General features: G+C 39.5%; 1 protein-coding gene across 4 annotated transcripts in view; it reads right to left on the bottom strand.

Annotated features, from left to right (window-relative positions):
• Nucleotides 1–14,905, bottom strand: part of NARS2 (asparaginyl-tRNA synthetase 2, mitochondrial) — a 137,413-nt gene that overhangs the window by 111,778 nt on the left and 10,730 nt on the right. For all 4 annotated transcript variants that reach the window (XR_009493305.1, NM_001098867.2, XM_059882782.1 and 1 more), the window contains one exon: nt 8,746–8,826. Coding sequence is in view for 3 of the 4 variants with exons in the window: in NM_001098867.2 (NP_001092337.1) it covers nt 8,746–8,826 (81 nt within the window). In the remaining variant the exon portion in view is untranslated. The remainder of the gene's footprint in view (nt 1–8,745; nt 8,827–14,905) is intronic.

Below are 14,905 nucleotides of genomic sequence, written 5' to 3'. Positions count from 1 at the left end.
GTGCTGAAGAATTCTGGAACTATATAGCAGTGATGGTTGTACAACACTGTGACTATATGGTATGAACAGTTCATTAAAAATGGTTACTGTAATACATTTTATATTATGTACATACCCACGATAATAAAAGCAAAACAATCTAATGCCAAACTTCAGTACATACTATGAGAATTCCCACAGTATAAGATTCAGATATAAAACTACACACCTTCACAGGTTCCGTTTAATAGACTTTCTTTTTTTTTTTTTTTTTTAGACTTTCAAATTATTCTTCACTTTATTTTTTTTTTTCTTTTTTGGGCTCATAAAATCTGTTTTTTTTTTTTTATACAATGGAAATGACAAATAGTTTCAAGAGATTAGATCAGATAGAGTGCCCAAAGAACTTTTTTTTTTTTTCTTTTTATTTTATTCCTTTATTTCTCATGTGTTCCCCATCCTGAACCCTCCTCCCTTCCCATACCATCCCTCTGGGTCGTCCCAGTGCACCAGCCCCAAGCATCCAGCATCGTGCATTGAACCTGGACTGGCATCTCGTTTCATTTGGCTACAGAGCTTCTGCTGGGGTGCTGAAGAATTCTGGAACTATATAGCAGTGATGGTTGTACAACACTGTGACTATATGGTATGAACAGTTCATTAAAAATGGTTACTGTAATACATTTTATATTATGTACATACCCACGATAATAAAAGCAAAACAATCTAATGCCAAACTTCAGTACATACTATGAGAATTCCCACAGTATAAGATTCAGATATAAAACTACACACCTTCACAGGTTCCGTTTAATAGACTTTCTTTTTTTTTTTTTTTTAGACTTTCAATTTATTCTTCACTTTAAAAAGTATTTAAATGTATAAATGCTGGACCTGAATACTGTTCCTATTATGTAAAGTATTACTCCAAGATTTTCTCAGCCTAATTTAATTTCACAATATGTGATTATTCATCTAGCACATTTTGGCATAGAACTGTAATTAAAAGCTTAAATATGAATCACATATTTACATATAAACTGTATCTTATCGAAAGAAAAAGGCAAACAGAAAATCCACAGTGAAATACCACTTCACACTGTCTGGTATTGCTATAATAAAAAAACAAGAAGAGCAATAATAAGTGTTGGCTACACTCAGGAGAAATTGGAACCTTCATACACTGCTGCTGGGAATGTAAAACAACACAGTCACTTTGGAAAATGGTTTGGTGGTCTCTCAAAATATTAAACATAAAGCTACCATGTGATCCACCAATTCCACCCAAGAGAAATAATATCCAAATGTTTTCACAAGTATTCACAGTAGCATTAGTCATAATAGCCAAAAGATAGAAATAATCCAAATATCCATCAATGCCTAAATGGATTATAAAACACTGGATATCTTTATAATAGAATACTAGTCAGATATAAAAAGGAATCAAGTACTGTTGTATGCTACATGTATGAACCTCAAAAACTTTGTGCTAAATGAAAAAAACCAGACAGAAAAGGCCATATGTAGTATGACTGCATTTATAGGAAATACTCCAGAAGAGACAAATCTATACAGAGTGGCTAAGCAGTTACCCAGAGCTTGGGGTGGGAACGAGAAGAGACTGCTAATGAGTGCGTAGTAAGTTTCAATACGGGGTGATGTAATGCTCTAAAATTAAACTGTGAGGATGGCTGCATAACTCTGTCACTGTACTGAAAACTATGGAACAGGATCCTACACCCCACCTTTATTTTTTATGATTCACCAATATAAATCTTTTAATCTTCCATCCAGAGCCCAGTGAAAACCCCCACACTAATTTCAACTGCTTGACTCTGCTCACACTGTTCCCCTACCTAAAATGCTCTCCCTAGTGTAGAGTACAGGGGCTTCCCTGGTAAGCGCAGATGGTAAAGAATACGCCTGCAATGCAAGAGACCCAGGTTTGATCCCTGGGTCAGGAAGATCCACTGGAGAAGGGACTGGCAACTCACCCCAGTATTCTCACCTACAGAATTCCACGGACAGACCATGGGGTCACAAAAAGTCGGACACAACTAAGCAACTAACACACACACACACACACACACACACACACACACACACACAGGGTACAGTTAATTTACATACTTATTTTGAAGATGTTTCTGATCAAGTCAGTCCTCATGAACCTAATCAGTCCTCATGAACCTAATCAGTCCTCATGAACCTAATTATATTCTAGATTTCATATATACCACTTAAAACTGGTAACACTGTAACCTCAAATATATACATAAAGCAGTTCCACCTTACTTCCTATCAATGTTTAGATTTTGCCAGAATCTCTAATTCATGCTTTTAATCTCTTTTATCTTCTCAGAGATAAACCACTCACTGCAGAATCATGAGGATCAAACATAATTGTGGGAACTCAAATAGGGCTCTAAGACAAAGAGGAAAAAAGTGTACAACCAGGGACTATTGTAGGATAAGTAGCATCAAGAGTGAATGAAAAGAACCTCTATGGTGGTTCAGTGGTTAAGAATCCCCCTGCCAATGCAAGGGTCATGGGTTCGAACCCTGGTCCGGGCAGATCCCACATGCCAAAGGACAACAGAGCCCGTGTGCCACAACTACTAAGCCTGTGCTCTAGAGTCCACGAGGTGCAACTACTGAGCCTATGTGTTGCAACTATTGAAGCCCAAGTGCTCCAGAGCCCATGCTGTGCAACAAGGGAAGCCACTGCAACAGGAAGCCCACACACTGCCACGAGAGAGTAGCCCCCGCTCGACACAACCAGAGAAAAGTCCACCCAGCAATGAAGGCGCAGTGCAGCCAAAAATAACTAACAATTCTTTAAAAAAAAAAAAAAAAAAAGTGAATGAAATGTGCACTCCTTTCTCTATCAAATCCTGCAAACACACCTGCTTCACCGACCAGAACTGTGACTACATCTTTATATCCCTCTTAATAGCGAGCAACTTTTCTGGTGGCTCAGACAGTAAAGCGTCTGCCTACAATGTAGGAAACCCCAGTTCAATCCCTGAGTTGGGAAGATCTCCTGGAGAAGGAAATGGCAATCCACTTCAGTATTCTTGCCTGGAGAATCCCATGGACAGAGGAGGCTGACGGACTACTGTCCGTGGGGTCGCCAAGAGTCGGACACGACTGAGCGACTTCACTTTCACTTTTTTCAGTTAATAGTGAGCACATCATCTTGAACACAGATGGTACCAAACGTCTGCTGAATAAGAAACTGATGCTTTGAAAGCAACTTCCTACATGTTTGTTCAGTAGTACCCAAACCTTAACAAGTACCTGAAATTGTAAAGCAGGAAATATGGATGAGGAAAAAGAAAATGAAAATGATGGGACACACACTCACTTCTCGACAGTGTATGATGTTCTTACTGTGTATTTCAAGGTGGCCACCTTACTGCTTTCCTCAAACCTAAGTATGTATACCAGGCATCCTTACCTTTAAGTAGTCACTGCACTTCATCATTATCAGAGGAAAAAAAGAACACTAATACGAGAAGCAAAAATTTAGGTATGACACTTCACTTTCTCCTAATAGTGGAGTGCCAAGACTCAAACTCCTATCTCTCTACATGCAGTCAGGAAGAAACCCACACCATGAAGCTTGGAAGCGCATTGATGTGTGAGGTGGGAATAAGGAGCACTGCTTTCAAAGGAAAGAGGGTTGGCAGGGGCAAAAGGCAAGTCTTAGGAGATGAACTGCTGAAAACAGCAAAGACAATGGGTCATTAAAAAAAAAAAAAAGCCACAGATTGGAATTTGATCTAGACCCTGACTGCAGGAGCCTAGGATCAATCAATTCAAGAGCATCTCTTTCTGACACTCTGAATAAACAAAGCTAATTCCACTATCTAAAATTCCTCAGCATGGCCCTGAAGAACTATGAACATAGAAGTTATTTGTTTTACTTCTGTTTAGTCACTCAGTTGTGTCTGACTCTCTGTGAGCCCATGGACTGTAGCGCGCCAGGCTCCTCTGTCCATGGGATACTCCAGTATCCAGGCAAGGATACTGGAGTGGGTTGCCATTTCCTTCTCCAGAGAATCTTCCTGACCCAGGATCAAATGTGCGTCTCCTACACTGGCAGGTGGATTCTTTATCACTGAGCCACCAGGGAAGCCCTCTCATTTATTAAGCTTCAGAAATTCATTTTCCCCTTTCTATACATTTATACTTGCCTTGTGTTGTTTAGAGTCAAAAACATACATGTTCTAATCATTCAGACTTGCCTGGAGGATTTCTCTGGTGGTAAAGCACTTATCTCCAAATTTATCTTATTTAAGTTTGCTACACAAATATTTTTTATTTAATTTGGGCCTAATAATTCCCTTTATACTTATAAAAACTCCTTTTTAAAAATTTATTTATTTTTTAATCGAAGGATAAATGCTTTACACAATTTTGCTGTTTTCTGTCAAACGTCAACATGAATCAGCCATAGGTGTACATATGTCCCCTCACGTCAGGACAACTATTGTAGTGAATACACTGTTCGATTACATGAAGGGAAAGCATCATTACCAAGAGTCAGAATGTACTGAACCACAGAGAGTAGTTTTATACAGGTCCTGTCATTTGATGGAATCACCCAAATGTATAAAGAATTTTGACTTCCCTCAGAGACATAGAAAGCAGTGAATAAATACAAAAAGCACCAATTATCAACATATATTTCTCTTTGTACGTTGTTATACTAACTGGCCAATGATTTTAAACAGGCTGTCTAACTGGCAAATGAAAGGCTTTCAATTGCCTACAAGTAAGAAAAACTGGTAACTTTTAAATTTCCTGCAACAAGTGCAGGCTAACAATGCCTGGCCCATAGAAGGAGCTCAAAAAATAATTGCTGAACAAAGGACTGAAATAAAAGCCTTCACGAGGTATACAGACTAAATCATTTTTATGAAAAATACATTTTCTAAAGACTCTGAAAAGAGAAAATATTCACATGTGTACTTTTCTATTTTAGTTTATCCCTTAAAATAAAAATTACACCCAAAAATGTTAACTGGGGCTTGAATCTGTATAAAAGATATCTTAGAATTTTTATTAATTTTTTCAAATTTCTCTAGCTTATCACTTCACAGTTATCAAAAAGGCAAATAGAGTGGTAAATTAAAAATCCACTCCTTTCACAAAGGAGGCAAGAATATACAATGGGGCAAAGACAACCTCTTCAATAAGTGGTGCTGGGAAGAAAACTGGACAGCTACGTGTAAAAGAATGAAATTAGAACACTTCCTAACACCATACACAAAGATAAACTCAAAATGGATTAAAGACCTATTAAGACCAGAAACTATATAACTTTTAGAGGAAAACCTAGGCAGAACACTCAATGACATAAATCAAAGTAAGATCCCCTATGACCCCCCCACCATAGAATAATGGAAATAAAAACAAAAGTAAACAAGTGGGACCTAAATAAACTTAAAAGTTTTTACACAGCAAAGGAAACTATAAACAAGGTGAAAAGACAACCCTCAGAATGGGAGACAGTAATAGTAAATGAAACAACTGACAAAGGATTAATTTCCAAAATAGATAAGCAGCTCATACAACTCAATACCAGAAAAACAACCAACCCAATCAAAAAGTGGGAAAAAGAACTAAACATTCATTTCTCCAAAGACATACACATGGCTAACACACACATGAAATGATGCTCAACATCACTCATTATTCAGTTCAGTCGCTCAGTCATGTCCAACTCTTTGCAACCCCAGGAATTGCAGCACACCAGGCCTCCCTCTCCATCACCAACTCCCGGAGTTCACTCAAACTCAACGTCCATCAAGTCAGTGATACCATCCAGCCATCTCATTCTCTGTCGTCCCCTTCTCTTCCTGCCCCCAATCCCTCCCAGCATCAGAGTCTTTTCCAATGAGTCAACTCTTCGCTTCAGGTGGCCAAAGTACTGGAGTTTCAGCTTCAGCATCACTCCTTCCAAAGAACACCCAGGGCTGATCTCCTGTAGAATGGACTGGTTGGATCTCCTTGCAGTCCAAGGGACTCTCAAGAGTCTTCTCCAACACCACAGTTCAAAAGCTTCAATTCTTCGGCGCTCAGCCTTCTTCACAGTCCAACTCTCACATCCATACATGACCACTGGAAAAACCATAGCCTTGACTAGACGGACCTTTGTTGGCAAGTAATGTCTCTCCTTTTTAATATGCTATCTAGGTTGGTCATAACTTTCCTTCCAAGGAGTAAACGTCTTTTAATTTCAGGGCTGCAGTCACCATCTGCAGTGATTCTGGAGCCCCAAAAAATAAAGTCTGACACTGTTTCCCCATCTATTTGCCATGAAGTGATGGGACCAGATGCCATGATCTTCGTTTTCTGAATGTTGAGCTTTAAGCCAACTTTTTCACTCTCCTCTTTCACTTTCATCAAAAGGCTCTTTAGTTCCTCTTCACTTTCTGCCATAAGGGTGGTGTCATCTGCATATCTGAGGTTATTGATATTTCTCCCAGCAATCTTGATTCCAGCTTGTGCTTCTTCCAGCTCAGCGTTTCTCATGATGTAATCTGCATATAAATTAAATAAGCAGGGTGACAATATGCAGCCCTGACGTACTCCTTTTCCTCTTTGGAACCAGTCTGTTGTTCCATGTCCAGTTCTAACTGTTGCTTCCTGACCTGCGTATAGATTTCTCAAGAGGCAGGTCAGGTGGTCTGGTATTCCCATCTCTTGAAGAATTTTTCACAGTTTATTGTGATCCACACAGTCAAAGGCTTCGGCATAGTTAATAAAGCAGAAATAGATGTTTTTCTGGAACTCTCTTGCTTTTTCCATGATCCAGCAGATGTTGACAATTTGATCTCTGGTTCCTCTGTCTTTTCTAAAACCAGCTTGAACATCAGGAAGTTCATGGTTCATATATTGCTAAAGCCTGGCTTGGAGAATTTTGAGCATTACTTTACTAGTGTGTGAGATGAGTGCAATTGTGCGGTAGTTTGAGCATTCTTTGGCATTGCCTTTTTTTGGGATTGGAATGAAAACTGACCTTTTCCAGTCCTATGGCCACTGCTGAGTTTTCCAAATTTGCTGGCATATTGAGGGCAGCACTTTCACAGCATCATCTCCCAGGATTTGAAATAGCTCAACTGGAATTCTGTCACCTCCACTAGCTTTGTTCGTAGTGATGCTTTCTAAGGCCCACTTGAATTCACATTCCAGGATGTCTGGCTCTAGGTGAGTGATCACACCATCGTGATTATCTTGGCCGTGAAGCTCTCTTTTGTACAGTTCTTCTGTGTATTCTTGCCACCTCTTCTTAATATCTTTTGCTTCTGTTAGGTCCATACCATTTCTGTCCTTTATCGAGCCCATCTTTGCATGGAATGTTCCCTTGGTATCTCTAATTTTCTTGAAGAGATCTCTAGTCTTTCCCATTCTGTTGTTTTCCTCTATTTCTTTGCATTGATCGCTGAGGAAGGCTTTCTTATCTCTTCTTGCTATTCTTTAGAACTCTGTTTCAGATGCTTATATCGTTCCTTTTCTCCTTGGCTTTTCGCTTCTCTTCTTTTCACAGCTATTTTAAGGCCTCACCAGACAGCCATTTTGCTTTTTTGCATTTCTTTTCCATGGGGATGATCTTGATCCCTGTCTCCTGTACAATGTCAGGAACCTCAGTCCATAGTTCATCAGGTACTCTATCACTCATTATTAGAAGAATGCAAATCAAAACTACAATGAAGGTACCACTTCACACTGGTCAGAATGGCCATCACCCAAAAGTCTACAAACAATAAATACTGGAGAGGGTGTGGAGAAAAGGGAATGCTCTTGCACTGTTAGTGGGAATGCAAATTGATACAGCCACCATGGAAGACAGTATTGAGATTCCTTAAAAACTAGGAATAAAACCACCATATAAGTGAGCAATCCCACTCCTAAGCATATACCCTGAGAAAACCAAAAGAGAAAAAGACACATATATCCCATTATTCATTGCAGCGCTATTTATAATAGCTAGATCATGGAAGCAACCTAGATGTCCATCGACAGACGAATGGATAATGTTGTGGTACATATATACAATGGAATATTACTCAGCCAAAAAAAGTCAATCAGTTCTAAGGAGGTGGATGAACCTAGAGCAATTATACAGGGTGAAGTAAGTCAGAAAGAGAAAGATAAATATCGTACATGAATGCATGCATAAATATGGAATCTAGAAAGATGGTACCAAAGAATTTATTTGGAGGGCAGCAATGAAGAAACAGATATAAAGAACAGACTTACGGACACAGGGAGAGGGGAGGAGACGGTGAGATGTATGGTGAGAGTCACATGGAAACTTACATTACTGTATGTAAAACATAGTCAATGGGAATTTGCTGTATGTCTTAGGGAACTCAAATGCGCTCTATATCAACCTAGAGGGGTGGGATGGGAAAAGAAATGGGAGGGACGTTCAAGAGGGAGTGGAAATATGTATACCTATGGGTGATTTACACTGAGGTTTGATAGGAAACAACAAAGTTCTGTAAAGCAATTATCCTTCCATTAAAAAATAAAAATTAACTTCTTTAAGTCACAATGTAAGTAATATAGCTTGTTGCACAGAAAATTAAAGAAGTATGAATTTCCTATATATGTTTTTTTAAGAATTATTATCAATAAAACTTCAGGTTCCGGTCATGGTCTATCCATATAACTCTCATTAAATTTAAATCAACTGTCAAGTGAAAAATATTAGCAAGCAATATAACCTCCAAGATGGGATGCACAACTTACTTCAACTTGAAAAAGTTCTCCAGCCCCCTCACAGTCATTGGATGTGATTACTGGAGTATGAATATGCACAAAGCCACTGTCCTGGAAGAAAAAGAGAAACCACTTGTCTCAGTACATCTGTCTGTGAAACAGTTCCAAGAATATACACCTTTTTATATGATTAAAATAGCACTAAGAGAATGTCACATCAAATTTTTCAATCACTCAAATAAAACTACTGAAATATCAAATGGAGTGTTTATTATGCACAAAAAATATTATTAATAAATCCGAACTAACTTAGACAATATCTAGTCCAACCTCCTCACTTCCAAGATAAGGAAACTGAGGCCCAGAGAAATTTAATGAGAGGCCAAAGTCACACAACTCGTCAGTGTTGGAGCTGCAACTGGAACCTGGGTGCTCAGGCTCTCTGGTGCCATTTCTTCTCGCATCTCCAACATACTGGTAGTGATTTAACACACACTCACTCACTCAGGCTAATGCACCATGATGTTGCCCACATTACTAAGGGAATACAAAGTGATCAATATTAAGTTCAATTATTTTGGGATAAGAAATTGTAACAACTCTAAAAAGGAGAAAAATTTGGCAACCAGGGACTGAAGAAACAAAGAGCAAAACAGGCAGAAATATTATTTAGGAAGTCTGCCACTAAACTGCTAGCACAGCGCACTGCACGTGGCGCAGGCAGTGTGCTTCCTCCGCCTCAAGGAAGACTCTGAGCAGCAAACCCTAAGGCACCCAACTGCGATTCTCCCACTCTGAAGTCTGAGACTATCTCCATTAGTGAACCACAAAAGCTGTTACTAGTAAAATTGAGATAACCCAGCAACTTCAAAGGTATACTTTCATTTTGACTATGGATGTAGGTAAAAGGTTACAATCAGCATAAATGTTGCAAGGTAGGGGTGGGGGCAGCTATAGTGAATTTATGTTGCAAAGGCAGAAGAACATGTGTTTAATAGACACATTTTGCTCTTGAAATCAATACAATAAATTCATATATATACATCTGTCTGTGTGCTCAGTCACTTCAGTCCTGTCCAACTCTTTGCGATCCCTTAGACTGCAGCCCTCCAGGCTCCTCTGTCCATGGAATTTTCCCAGCAAGAATACTGTAGTGGGGTACCACGCCCTCCTCCAGGGGATCTTCCTGACGCAGGGATCGAACCGGAGTCTCCTGCACTGCACAAAGATTCTTTATAGCCGAGCCACCAGGGAAACTCATATACACATCTAATCTCTGCTACATTCTACCGGTCATGGGTGAAATGTAAAATATGTCAGTGCACTACCAAGGGCCTCCCATATTTGCCCCTTCCTTCCTAATAAGACTGAATTCAAGTATTCTGGCTAGGATACAAAGCATCCAGCCAAGTACTTGCCTTATGAGGTAGAATGATTACATTTTCAAGCTATAAATTAGGAGTCTTAGGAAGTATTCAAATATGTACTTAATCTGCGAACAACATTCGGAGAAGTGCTGCAGAGAGCACGTTATAGAGAACAAATGAAACAGAATCAATAACATGACTGCATTAAACTTTTACCTCCCAGGAGCCAAGAATTATGGACATGAATCATTTATTCCACATGAATGCAGGCAACTATGAGCATGAGTGCAGTAAACAAAGAAAGGAAGTGAAAAATCCAAAGGAAATGAGGGTGGCGAGAGGGAGGGGAAAGGGAGGAGAAAATTTAACGGCTGAATGTAATTGCCAGAGTTAGAACTGGTCAACTGCTACGAGAAACAATGCTGTAAATCTTATGGAAATAACTGGATGGGATTTTAAAAAATAAAAATTACTCAAATAATGCTAAACCTCCCAAAAGGCGTCACCAGCTTTTTAAGTCTAAACAGTGCTAGCAAGGCCTATCATATCTAAGACTATAACATTACCACCAAAAGTTATAAAGAAGAAGGTACAAAGGAATAACAAAGGTGAGAACAAAGTCCAAAAATGAGAAAGTGAACAGCGAAGCAGGAAAATAGCAAGAGTACCATCAGTGGCTGCCTCCAACGGGGTTCCGGTGTCAAGTACTTATCCCATCCCATAGCAAAGGGGTTCCTAACGAGAGATACAAATGCCAGAGAAGGGGGCAAAAATAGTGGCCCAATTATTCAGATCTCACCCACCACCTCTAAATATCTAAGTATTTGGACAGATACATATTTCTACAACCAGATATGATAAACAATGAGTACTTGAAAGTTAAAAATTCGTGTACTAAGGCCCATATGTATTACCCAAAGACTCATGGACTGTTTTTAACACACACAAAACAAGTATCATTATTTAATCAGACTCAACAGAAAAGAAACAGGATAGCAATTGCTGGCCGCAGGCGCACCACTGGGGACAAACAGTGACAGCAGGAGGAGACCAACCAACAAAACGAAACCCAAAAACACTCCCCATAACAAGCAGTCACAGGAACTCAAAAACACAGCAGTCTAGGGTCATTTAACCCAGGGTCAAAGAACGCTCCCCACTGTGACAGGCTTTGAAGGCACTGCCATGCTGAGAAGGAAACAATCTGATACTCAGAGGAAGAAACTCAACTCACCAAGAAAGGGCAAACACATATTAACATCTTTTCAGGAGCCTCAAGTAACAAACACAGAAACAGCACCCAATACAGAATAATATATAACTCTAATTTAGTATGTCGTATAACACTCATACACAAGTGGGAAGCATCTTAAAAGGGGAATATCAGGATTATGTTTTCTAGGGCCTTACAATTAAAAAGTGAATTTTAAGATTCAAAAGTGCCTATCTTTACAAACATGTCCAACACTGCAAAAATTCATTATTTTTAACCACCTAAAAGATCCCTGGGTTGGGAAGATTCCCTGGAGGAGGGCATGGCAACCCACTCCAGTATTCTTGCCTCGAGAATCCCATGGACAGAGGAGCCCAGCAACCTACAGTCCATGGGGTCACAAAGATCAGACACAACTGAGCGACTAAGCACAGCACAAAATGTTTTTTAAACTTTACTTTGCTGATTCTTTGATTTCAGAGTTTTCTAGTTTATTCTCTCATGTAAAAATCGTTTATCTGTAAAAACTTCAGATAATAAACAACTGTGTTAAAAAAAAAAAGTGAAATGCATGAATTAGGAAAAGCCCACTTGTTAATGGCCTGCCAATACCACCACCTAGTGGCCAGAAATCCATAAAACTTTCAGAATTGAAGCAAGTCCACTGACTAATAGCTGAAGACAAATGGGGGAAAATACTTTTACATCTGAACAAATTTTCTGTTTGTATAGTTCAAGCACTACTGAAAAGCCACATGGAAGCTGTGTGAGAAAGCTTATGACAGCATATGAAAATGCACCCCTTTAAACCATAATGGGATGACATTGTATAATGTGATTTATTTTCCTTTGTTTATTCTTATGCTTTAAAGCCATGCTGTTCTTTAGCTGTCACACCAGAAATTATCTCTTAAGGAGCTCTGCAAAGAGCGAGAATTTTCTTGTGTTCTATGGCAGGGCTGCACCTGCATGAAGTTGGATGCTGTCCAAGGGAAGGGTGTGCTGTCAGACAATCTTCCCAAAAGAGCTGGATCTGGAGAAGTGGCTTAGGAAGAGTTCCAAACCACATGGAATGATACTGAATTCTGTCTGTTGGCTCCCTCTTGCCTTTGGAGCCCTTCCACCTACCACATGGGAGGAGGGTCTCACCAACTGACCAACTACATTCCACTGTGGCTTTCTTGGGTTGGGGATAAATGGCTGAAAAGCAAAGCTAAATGAGACAAATGTCTTTAGTCATTAGATCAACCTACTTGATCATCAATAATCCTTTAAAATTAGCGCTTACTGTATATATAATCTCTGTGACCAAGATGGAGAAACAGGAACTAGATTTACCCTCCTGTCTGAAACAATCAAAAGACAAAACAAAAGAATCCACGAGCAAACCACATGGAACGACAGTTTTCAAGACACTGGATATCAGACAATAAAGGAGAGTGAACCCTGAGAGACAGGAAATAAACATAATGAACCCCACCAGCAGCCCAGCTTATTGCTTTAAGATTTCCCAGATGACAACAGGAAGCAGGAATAAATAAAGCAGAGCTCAGCAGATTCCCTGAGTTGAAGAGACAGAGCTGAGAGTCTGAGGCCAAAATGGCAGGAATCGACAGGACTGAGTTCCAGAGAGCAGAGAGGTATGCAACAACTCCAGAGAAGCACAGAGAGTCACCCTGGAGTATGGATCAGTATTGATCAAGTGGAGGAATGATCAGCTCAGGCATGTGAAGAGACCATCCAAGGCCAGGGAAAGAACCATCCAAAATGATTAGAGGAAACAGTGCCAATTCCCACAGCCAGGTTAGAAGATCTCAGGAAGGCTTTGCCTCAGTAGTGGGGAATAACAGACCTAGACTGAGCACTGCTTCGGATTTACCCGAAAGTCAAAGTGTCAAGTCACTCAGTCGTGTCCAACTCTGTGACTCCATGGACTGCAGCCGGCCAGGCTCCACCGTCCATGGAATTCTCCAGGTAAAAATACTGGAGTGGGTTGCCATTTCTTCTCCAGGGGATCCTCCTGACCCAGGAGTGAAACCTGGGTCTCCTGCATTGCAGGCAGATTCTCTACCATCTGAGCCACCAGGGAAGCCCAGAAAAAAGGTTTCCCTGACTGGGAATTGACCCTGGGCTGCAGCAGTGAGAGTGCCGAATCCTAACCACTAGACTACCAGGGAGCATACAAATCATAAAAGCAAGATCCTGCCAGTAACTTAACTACATACCAGAACAAAACATAAAAAGCTTTATAAATATCCAGCACCCAGCAAGATAAAATTCACAAGGTCTGGCAACTAATCAAAGATTAGCAGGTATAAGAAGAAGCAGGAAAACATAATCTCTAATGAAGAGACTAATCAATTAAAACTGACTCATAACTGACTGACATGTTAGTACATAAAAATGGTAACGAAACAGCTATGAAAACTATACATAGTTTCAACTAAAACTTCTGAATATGTTCAAAAAAGTTAGTAGAGATATGGAAGACCTAAAAAAAAAAGGCCCCGATTTCTCCAAAGAAGACATACAGATGGCTAACAAACACATGAAAAGATGCTCAACATCGCTCATTATCAGAGAAATGCAAATCAAAACCACAATCAGATATCATCTCTACCAGTCAGAGTGGCCATTATCAAAAAGTCTACAGACAATAAATGCTGGAAAGCGTATGGAGGAAAGGGAACGCTCTTGCACTGTTGGTGGCAATGTAAACTGATACAGCCATTATGGAAGATGGTATTGAGATTCCTTAAAAACTAGGAAAAAACCACCATATGACCCAGCAATCCCACTCCTAGGCATATACCTGGAGGAAACCAAAACTGAAAAAGATACATGTATCCCATTGTTCATTGTAGCACTATTTACAATAGCTAGAATATGGAAGCAACCTAGATGTCCATTGACAGATGAATAGATAAAGAAGTTGTGGTACATATACACAATGGAATATTACTCAGCCAAAAAAAGTGAATCAGTTCTAATGAGGTGGATGAACCTAGAGCCTATTACACAGAACGAAGTCAGTCTGAAAGAGAAAGATAAATATCATATTCTAACACATATATAAGGAATCTAGAAACATGTTATGGAAGAATTTATTTACAGGGCAGCAATGGAGAAACGGACATAGAAAATAGACTTATGGAGACATGGGGAGAGGGGAGGAGAGGGTGAGATGTGTGGAAAGAGTAACATGTAAACTTACATTACCATATGTAAAATGGAGAGCCAACGGGAATTTGCTATATGGCTCAGGAAATTCAAACAGGTCTCTGTATCAACCTAGAGGGGTGGGATGGGGAGGGAGGTTCAAAAAGGAGGGGATATATGTATACCTATGGCTTATTCATGTTGAGGTTTGAAACAACATGAGAAAACAACAATATTCTGTAAAGCAATTATCCTTCAATTAAAAAATAAATTAAAAAAAATAAAATTAAATTAATGATCTGAAAAAAAAAAAAAAAAGGCCCAAATCAACCACTTACGAAACCTATAATGTATGGGGTGAAAAATGCACTGAATATGAACAACAACAAAACAGGCATTGCAGAAGAAAAGATCAGAAAGCAAAAAAGACACAGCAAAAGAAACACACTGG

Source organism: Bos taurus, chromosome 29 (genome assembly GCF_002263795.3).
Source record: "Bos taurus isolate L1 Dominette 01449 registration number 42190680 breed Hereford chromosome 29, ARS-UCD2.0, whole genome shotgun sequence".
NCBI classification, from domain to species: Eukaryota; Metazoa; Chordata; class Mammalia; order Artiodactyla; family Bovidae; genus Bos; species Bos taurus.
The sequence above is the reverse complement of the archived record's forward strand: the minus strand, read 5'-3'. Positions and strand labels throughout refer to the sequence as shown.